This window comes from Bos grunniens, chromosome 12, assembly GCF_055505025.1.
Source record: "Bos grunniens cultivar Pamir isolate PY7600 chromosome 12, Bosgru_T2T1.0, whole genome shotgun sequence".
Lineage (NCBI taxonomy): Eukaryota > Metazoa > Chordata > Mammalia > Artiodactyla > Bovidae > Bos > Bos grunniens.
Window position 1 is genome coordinate 70223589 of NC_141176.1, and position 23057 is coordinate 70246645.

The 23057-nt window shown below is 39.8% G+C and overlaps 1 protein-coding gene and 1 pseudogene across 1 annotated transcript in view; one reads left to right on the top strand and one right to left on the bottom strand.

Moving 5' to 3' along the window:
* Positions 1 to 23057, top strand: part of LOC147361861 (ATP-binding cassette sub-family C member 4-like) — a 147275-nt gene that overhangs the window by 88722 nt on the left and 35496 nt on the right. The window contains exons 9-10 of the mRNA XM_086328418.1: positions 15075 to 15176; positions 22205 to 22294. Coding sequence (XP_086184544.1) covers positions 15075 to 15176; positions 22205 to 22294 — 192 coding nt within the window. The remainder of the gene's footprint in view (positions 1 to 15074; positions 15177 to 22204; positions 22295 to 23057) is intronic.
* Positions 11245 to 13702, bottom strand: LOC147361862 (glutamyl-tRNA(Gln) amidotransferase subunit A, mitochondrial pseudogene; annotated as a pseudogene).

The following is a 23057-nucleotide window of genomic DNA, read 5'->3' on the forward strand; positions in this document are numbered from 1 at the left end:
GGAGGCAACAAATAGTAGAATAACTCAGGCAGAAGATAGGATTACTGAATTAGAAGATACAATGGTAGAAATAAATGAATCAGAGAGGAAAAAAGAAAAATCAATTAGAAGAAATGGGGACAATCTCAGAGACCTCCAGGACAATAGTAAACGCTACAACATTCGAATCATAGGAGTCCCAGGAGAAGAAGACAAAAAGAAAGACCATGAGAAAATACTTGAGGAGATAATAGTTGAAAACTTCTCTAAAATGGGGAAGGAAATAATCACCCAAGTCCAAGAAACCCAGAGAGTCCCAAACAGGATAAACCCAAGGCAAAACACCCCAAGACACATATTAATCAAATTAACAAAGATCAAACACAAAGAACAAATATTATAAGCAGCAAGGGAAAACCAACAAATAACACACATGGGAATTCCCATAAGAATAACAGCTGATCTTTCAATAGAAACTCTTCAAGCCAGGAGGGAATGGCAAAACATACTTAAAGTGATGAAAGAAAATAACCTACAGCCCAGATTACTATACCTAGCAAGGATCTCATTCAAATATGAAGGAGAATTCAAACGCTTTACAGAGAAGCAAAAGCTGAGAGAATTCAGCACCACCAAACCAGCTCTCCAACAAATACTAAAGGGTATTCTCTAGACAGGAAACACAAAAAGGGTGTATAAACTTGAACCCAAAACAATAAAGTAAATGCCAATGGGATCATACTTATCAATAATTACCTTAAACGTAAATGGGTTGAATGCCCCAACCAAAAGACAAAGACTGGCTGAATGGATACAAAAACAAGATCCCTATATATGTTGTCTACAAGAGACCCACCTCAAAACAGGGGACACATACAGACTGAAAGTGAAAGGCTGGAAAAAGATTTTCCATGCAAATAGAGACCAAAAGAAAGCAGGAGTAGCAATACTCATATCAGATAAAATAGACTTTAAAACAAAGGCTGTGAAAAGAGACAAAGAAGGTCACTACATAATGATCAAAGGATCATTCCAAGAAGAAGATATAACGATTATAAATATATATGCACCCAACATAGGAGCACCACAATATGTAATAAATATGCTAACAAGTATGAAAGGGGAAATTAACAATAATACAATAATAGTGGGAGACTTTAAGAACCCACTCACACCTATGGATAGATCAACTAAACAGAAAATTAACAAGGAAACACAAACTTTAAATGATACAATAGACCGGTTAGACCTAATTGATATCTATAGGACATTTCACCCCAAAACAATGAATTTCACCTTTTTCTCAAGCACACACGGAACCTTCTCTAGGATAGATCACATCCTGGGTCATAAATCTAGCCTTGGTAAAATCAAAAAAACTGAAATCATTCCAAGCATCTTGTCTGACCACAATGCAGTAAGATTAGATCTCAATTACAGGAGAAAAACTATTTAAAATTTCATCACATGGAGGCTGAACAACATGCTGCTGAATAACCAACAAATCACAGAAGAAATCAAAAAAGAAATCAAAATTTGTATAGAAACGAAGGAAAATGAAAACACAACAACCCAAAACCTGTGGGACACTGTAAAAGCAGTCCTAAGGGGAAGGTTCATAGTAATACAGGAATACCTCAAGAAACAAGAAAAAAGGCATATAAATAACCTAACTCTACACCTAAAGCAACTAGAAAGCTAGAAGCAACTACAAAAGGAAGAAATGAAGAACCCCAGGGTTAGTCGAAGGAAAGAAATCTTAAAAATTAGGGCAGAAATAAATGCAACAGAAACAAAAGAGACCATAGCAAAAATCAACAAAGCCAAAAGCTGGTTCTTTGAAAGGATAAATAAAATTGACAAACCATTAGCCAGACTCATCAAGAAACAAAGGGAGAAAAATCAAATCAATAAAATTAGCAATGAAAATGGAGAGATCACAACAGACAACATAGAAATACAAAGGATCATAAGAGACTACTATCAGCAATTATATGCCAATAAAATGGACAATGTGGAAGAAATGGACAAATTCTTAGAAAAGTACAACTTTCCAAAACTGGACCAGGAAGAAATAGAAAATCTTGACAGACCCATCACAGGCACAGAAACTGAAACTGTAATCAGAAATCTTCCAGCAAATAATAGCCCAGGTCCAGACAGCTTCACAGCTGAATTCTACCAAAAATTTGGAGAAGAGCTAACACCTATCCTACTCAAATTCTTCCAGAAAATTGCAGAGGAAGGTAAACTTCCAAACTCATTCTATGAGGCCACCATCACCCTAATACCAAAACCAACAAAGATGCCACAAAAAAAGAAAACTACAAGCCAATATCACTGATGAACATAGATGCAAAAATCCTTAACAAAATTCTAGCAATCAGAATCCAACAACACATTAAAAAGATCATACACCATGACCAAGTGGGCTTTATCCCAGGGATGCAAGGATTCTTCAATATCCTCAAATCAATCAATGTAGTACACCATATTAACAAATTGAAAAATAAAAGCCATATGATTATCTCAATAGATGCAGAGAAAGCCTTTGACAAAATTCAACATCCATTTATGATAAAAACTCTCCAGAAAGCAGGAATAGAAGGAACATACCTCAACAAAATAAAAGCTATATATGACAAACCCACAGCAAACATTATCCTCAATGGTGAAAAATTGTAAGCATTTCCCCTCACCACTACTATTCAACGTAGTTTTGGAAGTTTTGGCCACAGCAATCAGAGCAGAAAAAGAAATAAAAGGAATCCAAATTGGAAAAGAAGAAGTAAAACTCTCACTGTTTGCAAATGACATGATCCTCTACATAGAAAACCCTAAAGACTCCACCAGAAAATTATTAGAGCTAATCAATGAATATAGTAAAGTTGCAGGATATAAAATTAACACACAGAAATCCCTTGCATACCTATACACTAACAATGAGAAAATAGAAAGAGAAATTAAGGAAACAATTCCATTCACCATTGCAACGAAAAGAATAAAATACTTAGAAATATAGATGGGGAACACATATATACCTGTGGCAGATTCATTTTGATATTTGGCAAAACTAATACAATATTGTAAAGTTTAAAAATAAAATAAAATTAAAAAAAACAATATATTAAATACAAAATCATAACATGTTCACATTGAAATAAAAATGAATTATAATTTAAAAAAATTAAAAAAAAAAGAAACTAAAGACCTGTATATAGAAAACTATAAAACACTGGTGAAAGAAATCAAAGAGGACATTAATAGACAGAGAAATATACCATGTTCATGGATCAGAATAATCAATATCGTGAAAATGAGTATATACCCAAAGCAATTTATAGATTCAATGCAATCCCTATCAAGTTACCAACGGTATTCTTCACAGAACTAGAACAAATAATTTCAAAATTTGTATGGAAATACAAAAAACTTCGAATAGCCAAAGCAATCTTGAGAAAGAAGAATGGAACTGGAGGAATTAACCTGCCTGACTTCAGGCTCTACTACAAAGCCACAGTCATCAAGACAGTATGGTACTGGCACAACGACAGAAACATAGATCCATGGAATGAAATAGAAAGCCCAGAGATAAATCCACGAACCTATGTACACCTTATCTTTGACAAAGGAGGCAAGAATATACAATGGATTAAAGACAATCTCTTTAACAAGTGGTGCTGGGAAAAATGGTCAGTCAGTTCAGTCGCTCAGTCGTGTCCAACTATTTGCGACCCCATGAATCACAGCACGCCAGGCCTCCCTGTCCATCATCAACTCCCGGAGTTCACTCAGATTCACGTCCATCGAGTCAATGATGCCATCCAGCCATCTCATCCTCTGTCACCCCCTTCTCCTCCTGCCCCCAATCCATTCCAGCATCAGAGTCTTTTCCAATGAGTCAACTCTTCACATGAAGTGGCCAAAGTACTGGAGTTTCAGCTTTAGCATCATTCCTTCGAAAGAAATCCCAGGGCTGATCTCCTTCAGAATGGACTGGTTGGATCTCCTTGCAGTCCAAGGGACTCTCAAGCGTCTTCTCCAACACCACAGTTCAAAGGCATCAATTCTTCGCCGCTCAGCCTTCCTCATAGTCCAACTCTCACATCCATACATGACTACTGGAAAAACCATAGACCTGACTAGACGAACCTTTGTTGGCAAAGTAATGTCTCTGCTTTTGAATATGCTATCTAGGTTGGTCATAACTTTCCTTCCAAGGAATAAGCGTCTTTTAATTTATTGGCTGCAGTCCCCATCTGCAGTGATTTTGGAGCCCCCCAAAATAAAGTCTGACACTGTTTCCACTGTTTCCCCATCTATTTGCCATGAAGTGATGGAACCAGATGCCATGATCTTCGTTTTCTGAATGTTGAGCTTTAAGCCAACTTTTTCACTTTCATCCAGAGGCTTTTTAGTTCCTCTTCACTTTCTGCCATAAGGGTGGTGTCATCTGCATATCTGAGGTTATTGATATTTCCCGGCAATCTTGGTTCCAGCTTGTACTTCTTCCAGACCAGCGTTTCTCATGATGTACTCTGCATATAAGTTAAATAAGCAGGGTGACAATATACAGCCTTGACGTACTCCTTTTCCTATTTGGAACCAGTCTGTTGTTCCATGTCCAGTTCTAACTGTTGCTTCCTATTTGGAACCAGTCTGTTGTTCCATGTCCAGTTCTAACTGTTGCTTCCTGACCTGCATACAAATTTCTCAAGAGGCAGATCAGGTGGTCTGGTATTCCCACCTCTTTCAGAATTTTTCACAATTTCTTGTGATCCACACAGTCAAAGGCTTTGGCATAGTCAATAAAGCAGAAATAGATGTTTTTCTGGAACTCTCTTGCTTTTTCCATGATCCAGCAGATGTTGGCAATTTGACCTCTGGTTCCTCTGCCTTTTCTAAAACCAGCTTGAACATCAGAAAGTTCACGGTTCACATATTGCTGAAGCCTGGCTTGGAGAATTTTGAGCATTACTTTACTAGCATGTGAGATGAGTGCAATTGTGTGATAGTTTGAGCATTCTTTGGCATTGCCTTTCTTTGGGATTGGAATGAAAACTGACCTTTTCCAGTCCTATGGCCACTGCTGAGTTTTCCAAATTTGCTGGCATATTGAGTGCAGCACTTTCACAGCATCATCTTTCAGGATTTGAAATAGCTCAACTGGAATTCTATCACCTTCCCTAGCTTTGTTCGTAGTGATGCTTTCTAAGGCCCACTTGACTTCACATTCCAGGATGTCTGGCTCTAGGTCCATCATCACACCATCATGATTATCTGGATCGTGAAGATCTTTTTTGTACAGTTCTTCTGTGTATTCTTGCCATCTCTTCTTAATATCTTCTGCTTCTGTTAGGTCCATAGCATTTCTGTCCTTTATCGAGCCCATCTTTGGATGAAATCTTCCCTTGGTATCTCTAATTTTCTTGAAGAGATCTCTAGTCTTTCCCATTTTGTTCTTTTCCTCTATTTCTTTGCATTGATTGCTGAAGAAGGCTTTCTTACCACTTCTTGTTATTCTTTGGAACTCTGCATTCACATGGGTATATCTTTCCTTTTCTCCTTTGCTTTTCGCTTCTCTTCTTTTCACAGCTATTTGTAAGCCCTCCCCAGACAGCCATTTTGCTTTTTTGCATTTCTTTTCCATGGGCATGGTCTTGATCCCTGTCTCCTGTACTGTGTCATGAAGCTCAATCCATAGTTCATCAGGCACTCTATCTATCAGATCTAGGCCCTTAAATCTATTTCTCACTTCCACTGCATAATCATAAGGGATTTGATTTAGGTCATACCTGAATGGTCTAGTGGTTTTCCCTACTTTCTTCAATTTAAGTCTGAATTTGGCAATAAGGAGTTCATGATCTGAGCCACAGTCAGCTCCTGGTCTTGTTTTTGCTGACTGTATAGAGCTTCTCCATCTTTGGCTGCAAAGAATATAATCAATCTGATTTCGGTGTTGACCATCTGGTGATGTCCATGTATACAGTCTTCTCTTGTGTTGTTGGAAGAGGGTGTTTGCTATGACCAGTGCATTCTCTTGGCAAAACTCTATTAGCCTTTGACCTCCTTCATTCTGTACTCCAAGGCCAAATTTGCCTGTTACTCCAGGTGTTTCTTGACTTCCTACTTTTGCATTCCAGTCCCCTATAATGAAAAGGACATCTTTTTTGGGCGTTACTTCTAAAAGGTCTTGTAGGTCTTCATAAAACCGTTCAACTTCAGCTTCTTTAGCGTTACTGTTTGGGGCATAGACTTGGATTACTGTGATATTGAATGGTTTGCCTTGGAAATGAACGGAGGAGATCATTCTGTCGTTTTTGAGATTACATCCAAGTACTGCATTGCAGACTCTCTTGTTGACCATGATGGCTACTCCATTTCTTCTGAGGGATTCCTGCCCGCAGTAGTAGATATAATGGTCATCTGAGTTAAATTCACCTGTTCCAGTCCATTTTAGTTCGCTGATTCCTAGAATGTTGACGTTCACTCTTGCCATCTCCTGTTTGACCACTTCCAATTTGCCTTGATTCATGACCTTACATTCCAGGTTCCTATGCAATATTGTTCTTTACAGCATCGGACCTTGCTTCTATCACCAGTTACATCCACAGCTGGGTATTCTTTTTGCTTTGACTCTATCCCTTCATTCTTTCTGGGAGTTATTTCCCCACTGATCTCCAGTAGTATATTGGGCACCTACTGACCTGGGGAGTTCCTCTTTCAGTATCCTATTATTTGCCTTTTCATACTGTTCATGGGGTTCTCAAGGCAAGAATACTGAAGTGGTTTGCCATTCCCTTCTCCAGTGGACCACATTCTGTCAGATCTCTCCACCATGGCCCACCCGTCTTTGGTTGTCCCACAGGCATGGCTTAGTTTCATTGAGTTAGACAAGGCTGTGGTCCTAGTGTGATTAGATTGGTTTTCTGTGAGTATGGTTTCAGTGTGTCTGCTTTCTGATGCCCTCTTGCAACACCAACTGTCTTACTTGGGTTTCTCTTAGCTTGGGTGTGGGGTATCTCTTCACGGCTGCTCAGCAAAGTGCAGCCGCTGCTCCTTACCTTGGATGAGGGGTTTCTCCTCACCACCACCCTTCCTGACCTTCAACGTGGGATAGCTCCTCTAGGCCCTCCTTTGCCGGCGCAGCCACGGCTCCTTGGACGTGGGGTTGGTCCTCCTGGCCACGGCCCCTGGCCTCGTGCACGGGTTGCTCCTCCCGGCCGCTGCCCCTGGCCTCGGGCTTGGGTCATGGGGTAGCTCCTCCCGGCCACGGCCCCTGACCTTGGACATGGGGTAGCTCCTCTAGGCCATTCCTGTGCCATCGCAGACTGGCACTCTTGGCCACTGCCCCTGACCTTGGACGTGGGGTAACTCCTCTTGGCCACCTCTCTTCGGGCATGGGGTCCTCCCGGCTTCTGCCCCTGACCTCAGATGTGGGGTAGCTCCTCTCAGCCGTGCTTAGCGTGCCGGTCGCAGCCGCCTGGTCAACCACTTGTAAAAGAATGAAATTAGAACACTTTCTAACACCAAACACAAAATAAACTCAAAATGGATTAAAGATCTAAACGTAAGACCAGAAACTATAAAACTCCTAGAGGAGAACATAGGCAAAACACTCTCTGAAATACATCACAGCAGGATCCTCTATGACCCACCTCCCAGAATATTGGAAATAAAAGCAAAAATAAACAAATGGGACCTAATTAAACTTAAAAGCTTCTGCACAACAAAGGAAACTATAAGCAAGGTGAAAAGACAGCCTTCAGAATGGGAGAAAATAATAGCAAATGAAGCAACAAACAACTAATCTCAAAAATATACAAGCGACTCCTACAGCTCAATTCCAGAAAAATAAATGACCCAATCAAAAAATGGGCCAAAGAACTAAATAGACATTTCTCCAAAGAAGACATACAGATGGCTAACAAACACATGAAAAGATGCTCAACATCACTCATTATCAGAGAAATGCAAATCAAAACCACTATGAGGTACCATTTCACACCAGTCAGAATGGCTGCGATCCAAAAGTCTACAAGCAATAAATGCTGGAGAGGATGTGGAGAAAAGGGAACACTCTTACACTGTTGGTGGGAATGCAAACTGGTACAGCCACTATGGAGAACAATGTGGAGATTCCTTAAAAAACTGGAAATAGAGCTGCAGTCCCACTCCTGGGTATGCACACTGAGGAAACCAGAATTGAAAGAGACACATGTACCCCAATGTTCATCGCGGCACTGTTTATAATAGCCAGGACTGGAAGCAACCTAGATGTCCATCAGCAGATGAATGGATAAGAAAGCTGTGGTACATATACACAATGGAGTATTACTCAGCCATTAAGAAGAATACAGTTGAATCAGTTTTAATAAGGTGGATGAAACTGGAGCCTATTATACAAAGTTAAGTAAGCCAGAAAGAAAAACACCAATACAGTATAGTAACACATATATATGGAATTTAGAAAGATGGTAACAATAACCCTATATCAGATCAGATCAGATCAGATCAGTTGCTCAGTCATGTCCGACTCTTTGCGACCCCATGAATCGCAGCACGCCAGGCCTCCCTGTCCATCACCAACCCTGTATACAAGACAGCAAAAGAGACTGATGTATAGAACAGTCTTGTGGACTCTGTGGGAGAGGGAGAGGGTGGGATGATTTGGGAGAATGACATTGAAACATGTATAATATCATATATGAAATGAGTCGCCAGTCCAGGTTCGATGCACGATACTGGATGCTTGGGGCTGGTGCACAGGGACGACCCAGAGGGATGGTATGGGGAGGGAGGAGGGAGGAGGTTTCAGGATGGGGAACATGTGTATACCTGTGGCAGATTCATGTTGATATATGGCAAAACCAATACAATATTGTAAAGTTAAAAAATAAAAAAAAAATAAAAATAAAAATAGGGTCTTTTTTTGGGGGGCAAGGTAATAGTAGGTTATAAGAATGAAAATTATAGGAGTAATAAAGAACTTAAACATAAAGAAATTTAAAAAAATTAAGAATTGATAGTAGTAAAAATATATCTAGTTATTTCTCTGGAGCTGTTTCAGGCAGTGTGGAGTCAGTTCAGTTTCAAATAGTTCTTTGTTCCACCTTGTACTTCTTGTCAAGGTCTATAGGCCCCTTCCAATGCTTACTCAATGCTAACTACAGAATTCTAATCTGTTGCACCTGTCACTTCCAGAGTGGTTCCCTCTTCTTTGTTTATTTTGGCTTCCTCTGTTTGCAGGTCTCTTCAGTGTCTAATTTCCTCTGTGACACAAGGGGGTGAAGGTGGTCACTTATTTAGGCTCACTTGTTCAGTTGTGTTGTGGGGAGGGAGGAACGCTGCAAACAAATATGACTGGCATGTGTGGGGAGAGCTCGCAGTGTATGGACCACACTGGGTTTGCCCCAGCTCATGGCGGCATGTGCTTCCTGGGTCTACACTGCTCAGGCTCCAGGTTGCTCTGCAGGGGCACTGTCCAAAGTGGGCCCTGTGTTTGGTGCACTTCTCAGGTTTAAGGTGCTCAGGTTCAGGTCCTTGGGTACTCTGCAAGGGCACAGACTTAGTTGGGCATGCGTTTTGTGCCTTTCCCAGGTACAAGCAGCTCAGGTGACCGGGTGCTTGGTGAGCACACCGTCCCAGGTGGGCCATACATCTTAATCACCTCCCTGGTCCCAGCTGCTCAGTTTCCCAGGTTCCCTATGAGAGCACCAGCTCAGGTGTGCCATGTTTCCCCTCTGGGGAGCTGATCTCAGGCTGTGACCTTCCTGGTAGATGTCAACTGTCCAGGATCCCAGGAAGACGTGGTTAGCAGCTGGAAGCTTGCTCACAGTTTGGTGGAGGATGCTGGTCTCTGAGGCTGAGATTGCCCCTTGCCTTCCAGCTCTAGCTCTTGCACGCCTGCCTCTCTGCCTCTGGCGGGTGAGAGGGTGGGGAGGGGCTGGTCTGCAGCCGGTTAAATCTCCTTTGGTCTTTGCTCAATCCTTTATCTATTCATCTGTTGATATACATTTAGTTTGATTCTGTGTCCTAGCTATTGTAATTAGAGCTGCAGTGAACATCAGGGTACATGTGTCTTTTTAAATTTTGGCTTCCTCAGGGTATGTGCCCTGTAGTGGGATTGCTGGGTCGTATGGTGGTTTTATTCCTAGTTTTTAAAGGAATTTTAATACTGTTCTTCATAGTGGCTATATCAATTTACATTCCCAGCAACAGTGCAAGAGGATTACCTTTTCTCCACACCCTCTCCAGCATTTATTGTTTGTAGACTTTTTGATGATGGCCATTCTGACTGGTATGAGGTGATATCTCATTGTAGTTTTGGTTTGCATTTCTCTAATAATGAATGACATTGAACATCTTTTCATGTAATTATTAGCCATCTATATCTTTTCTTTGGAGAAATGTCTGCTTAGGTCTTTTGCCCACTTTTTGGTTGGGTTATTTGTTTTTCTGGTATTGATTTGTATAAGCTGCTTGTATATTTTTGAAATTAACCCTTTTTCAGTTGTTTCATTTGCTATTATTTTTTCCCATTCTGGGGGTTGTCTTTTCACCTTGTTTACAGTTTCCTTTACTGTGCAAAAGCTTTTAAATTACTTAGGTCCCACTGTTAATTTATTTTTTTTTATTTCCATTACTGTAGGAGGTGAGTCATAGGGGATCTTGCTGTGATTTATGTTATAGAGTGTTCTGTCTATGTTTTCCTCTAAGATTCTATAGTTTGTAGTCTTATATTTAGATCTTTAATCCATTTTGAGTTTATCTTTGTGTATGGTGTTAGGAAGTATTTTAATTTTATTTTTTTACATGTAACTATCCAGTTTTCCCAGCAGCACTTATTGAGAAAACTATCTTTGCCCCATTGTATATTCTTGCCTCCTTTGTCAAAAATAATAGTACCAGGGATTTTGTTAGTGCTTTGGTTACAAAGATGTAGAAGTTTTGAAAGATTTATCCCTATGCTTACTTGTACTGTAGGTAGTGTTGTTTTTAATGAACATTTTTGCAGAATGCATCATTTTTCAGGAACAGGTATATTGTATTATAATAGAAATCCTATACTTTTTTATTCTTAGTGGATGCTTAATAAATGCTGACAGATTTTTTATAATTAACTACATCACAAGAATTTTAAAAAGTGGTTTCAAGGAATGACTGTACTGACAATGAACCACATTATAAGATCACTTGAATTGTCTAGAATATAAAAGCTTTAAAAGTCATTATAATTTGCATGGTATAGTTATTATTACTATTTTAGAGAAGCAGAGATAACTTTTCATTTTCTAAGATTGATGAACAATCATCCATTAGTTTGAGAAGTTAAGTAACAGGAAACTGTACTTGTTTTTCAAACCATTTGCAAACTGTAAAAAAGCAGCTGGTCACAAAATGCACAACCATTAAACTGCAGTCCTGTTGACAATCCTTGGCTTGACAGGGACACTCACCACTGGCAATTCTGCCATATTTACAGTCTGTGTAAAAATTTCACCCTCAGCAATTCATGTTCTGTTGTCTTCTTTGATGCACTTTGTGTATGGCAGTGTCTCACTCAAGGTAGTGGAAGTTAGCAAAACATCTACTCCAGAGTTAAAAACACTCAAAAATCACTAGCAGTGAGTCATCTCACTTTCTCTGCTTTGATAAAATAGTTCTCATAATTTTCTTTTAATAAGAAAGTTTCCTGAGAGGATTTTTCCCCTCACCACATCATTGAATCCTTCTTGTTTAGTTGCAGCATACATGGCTTCAGTATACACATCAATGTCAAACCAGTGGCCATATTCTAACCTATCAAATCTTTCCATATTTGATGCCACTTCTGATGTACACAGTACATGGTAGCAGACAACTGAATAACTGGTTGGGGGCAGGTACACTTCAATTACTTTGGCCCCCTCAGACTCAAAGAGATTAGCAGCTTTGGACCAAAGAGATTGTACATCACTTGACAATTCTGGTCTAAGATATTCCTTTGGAATTCCTATACATCATTTGCTCACATCTGTTAAACTGGGAAACATAAATGGTTTTAACAGGATCTTGAATTGTGGTAGAATCTTAGAGATCCTTCCCAGCTAGTATACTCAACACAATGGCTGCGTCATCCACACATCTAGTTAAGATTCTGGGCACATCATTGAATTCACCAGGGGAATGAGGCCATGATAAGAAACTAAGTCATAGCTGGATTTTAAACCAACAGACTTATAGTGGGCAGCTGGATTGCTGGTTGATCCTCTGGAATCTGGTCCTAAAGCAACGAAGCAAGTGAATGCTGACACAGCCACTGCACTCCCTCCTGAGCTTCTTCCAGTTATAAGCCAATTTGAATCCTTATTCTCACCATTAGACTTCTGCTTCCTCTTTTCTCTATATAGTTTTGAATAACTCCGTGGGTTTTTAACTGGTCCAAAAATGTCATCTGTGCTTCTGTATCCCATAACAAACTCATCTAAGTTTGTTTTTACCATTAACAGAGCTCCCTGATCCAACAACCTCGGTAGCATTTTAAGGTGATACATAACTTCTCAGCATGTTTGATGCACATGTTTTCTCAATGCCAGCTGTGCTAAAGCTGTCTTTTACTGCAATAGGAATTTCATCTAAATGCCCCAGTGAGTGACCTTTCTTATATCTTTTCTCTGATTCTTCAACTTGCTTTAAGACCACCTCTTCTGATACAGTAACTTGGTCTTCTTGATAAAGGAGAGCTATCTTTGACAGAGCTCAGTTGGAGTAACCTGGCCTTGTTCTAGTGCCACAGAAACTTCTTGGAGGGTCCAACCCAATGTGGTCCTTGTGCCCTGCCTGCCACCACCAGGGCCTGGTGACAAAGGAGGAACAGTTGTTCTTTTGAAGTAGAAGATGGTTATCAAATTTGTAGCTTTATGGCACAATAGATAAGGGTGTCAAGGACTTGAAGGCTATTTATGAGGTTTAGGGTAGTAGGTTACTATTCACGTCCATTTTCTTTTTTGAACATCATCACATGCTTGTCTCAGTTGCCCCCTGTGTTGGTTAAGATTCTGTGCCTATAGGTCCTAGAATTATGCATGGTAAAGCTACTTTTCACAGAAATATAGTTTGTTTTTCACTCATGCAAGAAACCTTATAAGGCTTTGTATCTGTTTTCTGGGGCTGCCATAACCAAGTAATACAAACCAGGTGGTTAAAACAACAGAAATTTATTGTTTCCCAGTTGTGGAGGTTGGAAGTCTGAAATCAAGGTGTCAGCAGGGTCACTGATCCCTCTGAATTCTGGTCACAGGGAGAATCTTTCTTTGCCTGTTCTAGATTTTGGTGGTTGCAGGCAAACCTTGGGTTCCTTGGTTTTTAACTGCCACCACTCCAGTTTCCGTTTTCTTCAGGTGGCTGTTTTCTGCCTGTGTTTGTCTTTGAGTCTCCTTATAAGGACATCAGTCATATTGGATTCAGGGTGACCCCTACCCCAGTATGATTGCATCTTAATCAGACCCTAATTCCAAATAAAGTCACATTTTGATGTAACTGGAGTTCCTAGATAGGACTTCAGCATATCTTTTGGGAGAGGGATATAATTTCACCTATAACAAGCTCCATGGCTAGTATGATCCTCCATGATGTCAAATGCATTGTGACCTTGATCAGGCTGGCAGCCACCAAGGCCCAGGCCATGGGGTGGAGAAAGGTCCTGGTTGTTGTCACCCTCCACTGACCTGGATTTAGTCATGTGGCTGCTCCTATCTGCTCAGGAGGCTGGAGAGAGAGGGCCTCTTTCCAGGTTGCCATGTGCAGCTAAAACCCAAGGTTTTGTTAGCATGGAAGAAAGAAAGCAGGTTTCGAGGACAGCCAGTAGTCTCTGCTACATGTTCATAGTACTTGGGGGTGGAGGAGGGAGTGGTCTCTATTGTTCAATTTCTCTCCCACTGTGTCTTTTCTCATTGAATTATTTCTAGCATTTAAAGGGTAAGAGGGAGTTTCCTGTATATGATTATATTAGTTTTCTAATGATTTTCAAGACTTTATTTTATTCAGCCAAATTGCAATGAATAGTTTCTATTAATAATTGGTGTGGAAAATAGCAAGAAGTGGAAGATGTGATCATTCTGTTGAGGAGGAGAGGACTTTGACTAAGGAGCAGAGACAAGTGTTTGTGAAAAGATGCTTGTGAAAAGTAAGAAAGAGATAGAGACTTAATAGCATTATCTTTTATGAATGATCATTTTAATGATAGTTAATGACAAGCTGTGATAGGGATTTGATACACAGGAGGAGGAAAGCAGAGTAAGGCTTTCATTCGGAGTTTCTTCCAAAGGTCTTATGTTCCCAGCCTGTCCTTTGCCACCTGATTGCTGAAGGCCTGGGAATGACCTTCCTCTCTGTGTTCCCAGCAGTGTTGCATGGTTCTTGGAACCTGGTGGGATTCAGTAAATATTTATGGAATCATTTTCTGTCAAAACCTGTATGTATTGTTAATGACACAATAAAAACATCCCGGTTCTTGATATTGTTGTATTTTTCAAATTTGGAGACATATTTGTTCTTTAAAGGGGAGCCAGTATACTTGTTAAGAAAGTTACAAAGATAGCTCCATGGCCTGGAGTGTAGAGCTATATACACACTATATGCTGTATGTGTATACTGTATGTACTACACTATATGCTATAATAGTTTATACTACGTATTATTTAGTATTTCTAATGACCTAACACATAGTGACAGAGAAGGCAATGGCAACCCACTCTAGTACTCTAGTCTGGAAAATCCCATGGATGGAGGAGCCTGGTGGGCTGCAGTCCATGGGGTCGCTAAGAGTTGGACACGACTGAGCGACTTTACTTTCACTTTTCACTTTCATGCATTGGAGAAGGAAATGGTAAACCACTCCAGTATTCTTGTCTGGAGAATCCCAGGGAAAGGGGAGCCTGGTGGGCTGCCGTCTATGGGGTCGCACAGAGTCGGACACAACTGAAGTGACTTAGTAGCAGCAATACATAATGAAATACAGTTGTAAAATATATTGCAAATTCCATGGAAGCAATAATTTTGCTTGTGCTTTGTTCCTATAGCTTAAACAATCTGTGTTTTTCCTTTTTCTGTAGAACTTTCTGTTACTTGATGAGCTACCACAGTGCAATCATCAGCTGCCATCAGATGGTAAAACAATTGTGAACATGCAAGATTTCACTGCTTTTTGGGATAAGGTAACAAATCCTTAATTTCACGATTGTGACTGCTAAAGGACAACTGTGATATAGATTTATTGGAGGATTTTGAGACTTTATGCATGATACAAAATGTGACTTGCCCATTTACCATGGAAGTATGTTATAAAGATTCTGAAGCAGGAATGAGGTTTGTAATTAATAGAGATTAAAAATAAAGATGGTTGTTTTGAGGCACTAGCCTGCAGTCTTCTTGGTGTGCCAGCTCCCCAATTAAGGTCTTTTCCTTGCCTCAAAACCTTGTCTCCCAGATTCATTGCCTGTCATGTGGTGAGCAGAGTGAGCTTGGACTTGGTAACAATTTGGCTTAGCCAGCCAGAAGCCTTGCTGCTCGTGGCTAGCTGGCACCAATCAGGGAATATTGGAGCAAGACCCTAGCAGCTTCTGGGATCATTTGTCCTGAGGTTCTTTCCTTCAAGATTCCCTGAAGAGGTACCAGCTGCCCTCAGAGATTGACTATTGAGACAAGGAACTGACAAACTTCTAGAGTCTACAGACTCAATTTTGGTTGTACGGTAAGGCTACCCAATTTGATAGCTGATTCAACTGGTTCACTTGTTTTGTGTGTTGTTTTGTGTTAAGAGCTGACGGGCTCGATTTTGAAGGGTAAGTTGCTCTGGTGTGCACACCGGAAACATTTTTTCCCCTTAATCTGGGCTTTTCCTTTACAGGACAAGCTAATTTGGTTGGGTACCCATTTACAGAGGGGAGGTGTTGTTGGACTCTACCCTGAACCAGTTCATTGGGAACTAGTTCTCATGGGGCAAGCCCACCATAACTCATATGTAGGGTAAATTTATTTACCTGATTTGGGAACAGGTTCATTTGGAATCGATTCATTTGGGAGCTAGTTCTTGTGGGAGTGGGTAACCTAGATAGAATTAGTTCATTTGTTTTATAGGGTAAATTTATTTACCCTATCGGTGGCCAGTTCATCTGTGTGCATTGATGCTGGAATCTGTCTTGTACCATTTTTGTTGGAATTTGTCTGCATCTTTTGTGTTTTGGTGTTTTATAGCTTGCAAAAATGGGAAACATTTCATCTGTCCTGAAGGAAAGATCTTTGGGGTGCATATTAGCTATGTTAGGATCAAAAAAGCAATGGCCTCTGTATGGCTCACAAATAAACAATCTGGTAGTCATAAGTGCTTTACAAAGGAAAGGAATGCTCTGGTAATGAACATGCCCGGGGGACTCCCTTGGACTTGAGGCGTCCAATTCTAATTTACCCTACAGGAACTCCAGAGAAAGAAATGGCAAACCACTGTGGTATTCTTGCTTGCAGAATTTCATGGACAGGGAACATGGCAAGCTACAATCCATGGAATCACAAAGAGTCAGACGCGACTGAGACTAACACTTACTAAAACTAAAAATAAAATCAGCCCGAGGCATTTGACATATTGTTATTTATCTCACTTTCAAGAGAACTTTCAAAGGGTTATCATATTTTGAACTTAAAGTAAATGCATTTATAATATTAGAATTTGTAGGATTGAAGAGACAAAATGCTGCAGTATAGAAAGGATTAACTAACAAATACACAGTCAGTTGTTAGAGACCAGAGACTTTGGATACAATCAGTATATGTTTTATGTCTTAATGTTATCAAATATCTTATTACATAGTGTGAGTGTTTGCATCTTTGCTGTGGGGTAGGGTGGGAGCCTACCCCCTGTGTGGCAGCCAGGGGCAGGAGGAGAGAGCAGGTGGGCATAGTGAGTACCAGTGATTCCAAGTTGAAGGGTTGTACTGTGTGGCAAGCTGACTGGGAGAACCGGTGAAATCACAAAGATTTCCCCAGCATTTGGTTTATTTTTGAAATTTAGCAAATAGGAAAAACAATAGGGACCACTCTCCAAATGTTCTCAAGTTTGCACTCCCAGTGCAGCCCCTTTACAGACAACTGAAATTTTCCTCCTGCCTCCAGCTTTATAGTTCTTTGTGCACATCCTCCTGTATCAGTGTGGATTAATCAGGAGAACCAAACCTGTGGCAGGGGAGGGGGGGATTCCATGCAGGAAATTAGTTACATAGGAGATGAAAGAACAAAAAAACAGCAAAGCAGTGGTGGATGAGCTAGTTTAGCAATTAGCAAAGGACCTACCCCAGGACTGGAAGGACTCAGGGAGGAGACGCCTCTACCAGAGGGTCTACCCTCCAGATCAGAGTCCGGGAGCCTGGCTGCTGTCAGAGTGGGGACCACAGAGCAAATGTCCAGACTCTGTAGACTCCTCCTGTCTTTCATGCCTGTGACTCTGTTGTGCCACCTGCATTGTGTTCACCTACTTCTGACTCAGCACCTTTCATCTCCACCAACAAAACAGTAGTAGGTTCTATATAAATATATAGAAAATATATAAACCACACCCCTACACCTTTTACACATGGGAACTCATACAAGGTGGCTGACCTACCCTACCTTAATAGAGTAGATTTGCCTCCTGCTTGGTATTTCTTGTCATAATCCACTTGAAGCATTTATGGAAAGCATCACTAAAATTCAATTATGATGTTAACTTTATGTGAATGTTGACACATACTTTGTATGTTGTTTTTCAGTCACTAAGTTGTGTCTCTGTGACCCCATGGACTGCAGCCCACCAGCCTCCTCTGTCTGTGGGGATTTTCCAGGCAAGAATACTGGAGTGGGTTTCCATGTCGTCCTCCAGGGGGTCTTTCCAACCCAGGGATCAAACCCAGGTCTCCTGCATTGCAGGTGGATTCTTTACCTTTCGAGCCAGCGTATGACCAATTACCAAATTTCTCTTGTATCAAACTATGCAACATTATAAACTAAGATGTTTTGTTCTTCTTCCAACAACATTCAAGAACATGTTCTTAGACTTCTGTACAACTTGCATAATCATACAGAACACCCTATTGTGTTGTCCTGGACTTGCCTATGGAAAGACTGTGCACCTTGGCAGAATCATTAGTAGTTAGGGGCTGTCAAGTTAGGTCATGGGTGAGAGGACCCTTGGGAGGGAGAACGGCAAAGACATTGGAAGTTTTGAAGAGAAACTAAGTCTTAATGAAGCCTCTGCTGGGTTGGGAGGCAGGAGATAGACGTGAGCTCTAACTGGCTCTGCTGGACAGCCAGGTAGACAAGTTGGAGATGGTCTCATGGACACAAGTCTCATTCATGAAATGATGGGAATTGATCTCAATCTCTAATCTTTAAAGTGTATTTGGGGGTATCTCCAAATCTCCACGGGGCAGGGGTTTCAAACTGTTCTCACATAGAGTGGGGACTCAGCTGATGATCTTTGTTGAGTCAGCGGTCTCCTGAGCCTGAATAACCATGAGGGAACATACCCAGTACCAATGGGCTTTGAGTGCTTCCCCCTTCTGGTTGTGGCAGAGCAGTGCCTGATCCCGAAGCCTGAACAGGGAGGGAACTCAGTGTGTGGCCCTGATAGACTTTGAGATCTGCAGACAGGAATCTGATGTTTGTATTTTGTAGTCTTAACCAAGTGAAAAGTAGTAAAATAGGAACCCTAAGTGTCAGGCAAGAAGAAAGGAGTGGATAAGCTTAAAAATGTTTCTCATGTATTAAAATTTAGTTTCTTCTTGATTAGTTCAGTTCAGTTCTGTTCAGTGGCTCAGTCATGTCTGACTCTTTGTGACCCCATGGACTGCAACACGCCAGGCCTCCCTGTCCATCACCAACTCCCAGAGCTTGCTCAGTCTCGTGTCCATCGAGCCAGTGATGCCATCCAACCATCTCATTCTCTGTTGTCCCCTTCTCCTCCTGCCTTCCTTCTTTCCCAGCATCAGGGTCTTTTCCAGTGAGTCAGTTCTTCACATTAGGAGGTCAAGGTATTGGAGCTTCAGCTTCAGCATCAGTCCTTCCAATGAATATTCAGGACTGATTGTCTTAGTCTGGTTGGATCTCCTTGCAGTCCAAGGGACTCTTGAGAGTCTTCTCCAACACCACGGTTCAAAAGCATCAATTCTTTGGTGCTCAGCTTTCTTTATAGTTCAACTCTCACATCCATACATGACTACTGGAGAAACCATAGCTTTGACTATATGCATCTTTGTAGACAAAGTAACGTCTCTGCTTTTTAATATGCTGTCTAGGTTTTTCATAGCTTTTCTTCCAAAGAGTAAACAGTATTCTTCTTTATATTGTTTGTAATACCTATAAAATCTGGTATAATTTGATGATTAACAGTAATTGTTGTTTTAGTAAGTGACTGTTCCATAATCAGTTCAGTTATTTCCAGAGGAAGTTTTCACTTAGAAGATTTTCTAAACTTTTAATCTAGATCCTATTCCTTTAGTCTCTTAGGCATTTTGCTAATCACATGTGATCACTCTTAAGAAAAACAAAAAACTAGCAGTTACTGAGAAGTTTTCTTAATACTTAGTATATGTAAACATATATATGTATATGTATGTGTATATATATATGTATATATATATATATATGCTGATAAGTCACTTCAGTCGTGTCAGACTCTGTGCGACCCCAGAGACATCAGCCCACCAGGCTCCCCCATCCCTGGGATTCTCCAGACAAGAACACTGGAGTGGGTTGCCATTTCCTTCTCCAATGCATGAAAGTGAGAAGTGAAAGTGAAGTCACTGAGTCTTGTCCAACTCTTAGCGACACTATGGACTGCGGCCCACCGGGCTCCTCCACGCATGGGATTTTCCAGGCAAGAGTCCTGGAGTGGGGTGCCATCATGATGTCATACTTTACACCTGTTCCCTTTTTTGTTTTTGTTGGTTTTGGTGTTAAGTTAGAGCTCTAGTGAGATTAGAACCTTGACTGCCTTTTACAGGAGTTTTTTTATGGTTGGCTAAAAAGTTTCTTTGGTTTTTAAGTAAAAATAAAAGACACAGTTTTAATTTTCACCAAGAACTTTTCAATTTTTCACAATTTTGGGCTAAACTTTTATTTGCTATTTATGACCGTATCATTAACTGCTAGGAAAAGTAGTGTGTAATGATTACATTTTTTTTTTTTCATGAAAGTTCCTCCTACCCTTCTGAAATTTATACATCTTTCATTTGATTAGTTTATATATATAAAACCATCAATAATTCTTCTTTCCTCATTCAGCTGCTTGTCAGTACTATTTTCCATGTGGCTGAAGGACATGGGTAATCTTCCTAATATAACTTTTCCTGGAGCCCTCTCTCAGAGTTCTTGTTGCTCTGGTTGATTGTCACCAAGAACTTGATTAAACAGCAGTGTTTTTTTCCACTACCTTCTGCCACTACCAACTGCATAATTCCATCTTTTCAAATTTTTTTAATCTTTTTGAGCAAAGAACTGTTCTAGATACCTTTTACAGTTTTCCAGGGAATTGAATTTTTTTCCATTAAGAGAATTTTGTAAAGACTGAAATAAATGGAAGTCCAAAAGTACAATGTCTGGTGAATACGGGGCATCAGTCAGAACTTCCCAGCAAATCTGTAACAGTTTTTTGCCTGGTCATCAAAGAAACATGCAGTCTTGCATTATCCTGATGGAAGATTATGCATTTTCTGTTGACTAATTCTGGATGCTTTTCATAGAGAGCTGCTTTCAGTTGGTCTAATGGGAGCAGTACTTGTTGGAATTAATCATTTGGTTTTCTGAAAGGAGCTCATAATAGAGGATCCCATTGCAATCCCACCATATACATAACATCACCTTCTTTGGATGAAGATTGGCTTTTGGTGTGGTTGGTGGTGGTTCATTTCACTTGCCCGAAATCTATTCTGTTCCACAATATTGTACATTACCCATTTCCCATCACCTTTGGCAATTTGTTTTAAAAATGGAACGTTTCTGTTACATTTAAGTGGAAAACTGCCTGAATAAATATGGTCAAGAAGGATTTTTTTGTTTAACTTCTGAGAAACTCAAATATCAAAGTGATTAACATAACCAAGCTGGTGCAAATGATTTCCATTCAATACTTTGAATGAAATATTTGAATATTTTGAGATGTCAGCTGTTTCCTGTGTGGTATAGTGTCGTTTGTTCTCAATGTCTTGATGTGATCTCTATCAACTTCAACTGGCATACCTAATAGTAGAGCATCGTCCAACAAGAAATATCCAGCATGAAACTTTGCAAGCCACTTTTGACACATTCGTCAGTCACAACACATTCTCCATACACTGCACAAATCTTTTTCTGCATTTCAGTTGCATTTTTACCTCTCTTGAAACAGTAAAGCGATAAAAAAAAAGAAATAGTAAAACATAGTCTGCCAAAAATGTTGCTTTTTTATTTTAATATTAAAATGGCTATACGAAAATTCACCAATTTTGAAAAGTTTTTTAAAATGCATGCTTATATGACAGCTGTCATAATACAATCTTAATGACATTGTTTTGAATAAAGTTAAAGACAACTTAGTGCTACTAGAGCCATCTTACAGAAAAAACTGAACAGACTTTTTGGCCTACCCATATTGAGAATGGGTTCTTTATATAAAGTGCTCCTTTGCTTGCTGAGCATTACTGAGATACTTTCTTTATCAAGTGAAAATGGAGAGATTAGTGGAGATTCAAATTATTTAAAGGGCCAGATCTGCCACATACCTATGTAGCTCCCTTGTGGAGATTAATGAGATTAATCAATTAGATGAGATTAGTCAATTAAAGCCAAGGGTCATAGTGAAAACTTATAAATGATTAAAAAACTTCACATACTGGATACTCTATAAAGTATATTATTTTAATAAGTTAATATGCATCATGAAGTTTTCACTTCACTTCATAATATGCATCATGAAGTTTTCACTTTACTTCATACAAGTGCCTTGTCATTTCACCTACTTAAAATCTGTGGGTGTCTAAAGGCAACTAAAGCTGCTTCAAACTCCCAAAGAGATATGATTGGATGAAAAGGCCTCCTGAACAGGATGTCTTAAAATAGGCAGGAGAAAAATGTGGGTTAATTTGCATATCAATGAATATTATATTATTTTCTCTTTTTTCTGTAGCATTTGGCTTTACTTTATTGAAATGGGTATGTTTTTATAAACTTTAATTTGCAGGAATTAAGAACCCCAACCCTACAAGGCATTTCCTTTACTGTCAGACCTGGTAAACTGTTAGCTGTGGTCGGACCTGTGGGTGCCGGAAAGGTAAGTTGTGGTGCCTTTTGGCAGCTTGATGCAACACTATAGTCCCTATTAAATTCTCAGAGTTGAGCCCAAAGCTGTGTGTACAATGTTTGTTTTTTTTCAAACAGGATAGTTTATTGAAATTGAATAATAGTAAAATAATTGCAGTGAAACCCATCTCTGCGTTGCTTCAGTTCTGGTCCGCACATCCATCTTGATTCTCAGAAAGTGTTACATGTACACAGTGTATTGATTCCTTATAATTTATAATGTCATATAAGAGATATTTGGTAAGGATTGCAGTGAGTGCCATGAAACTTGCTGAGAAGAGCATGGAGAGGCCTGGCATAGTTTTCTTATGGGCACAGGAGTCCTGGACAGTCATTGGAGGACCCAGGGAACTTCTGAGACAAAGTGTAAGTTCATTCCACAGAGGGATCTATAAAGATTTACCCTCTTGAGAAGTTTTTGTTGATTGTCACACTTGTGAAATCTCCATGATGATTATAGTCCCTATCTTTCAGCTCATTAAAAATGCTATTCTATTGTCTTAGGTTTACATTGTTTTAATAAGTCATCCATGGTCATTCTTTTTTTTTAATTTATTTTTCAATTGGAACATAATTGCTTCACAATGTTGAGTTAGTTTCTGCTGTACAACAACCTGACTCAGCTGTAAGTGTATGTATATACATATACATACATATATATATATATATATATATATATATACATATATATATACCCTCCCTCTTGAGCCTCCCTCCTATCTTCCCCCCATCCC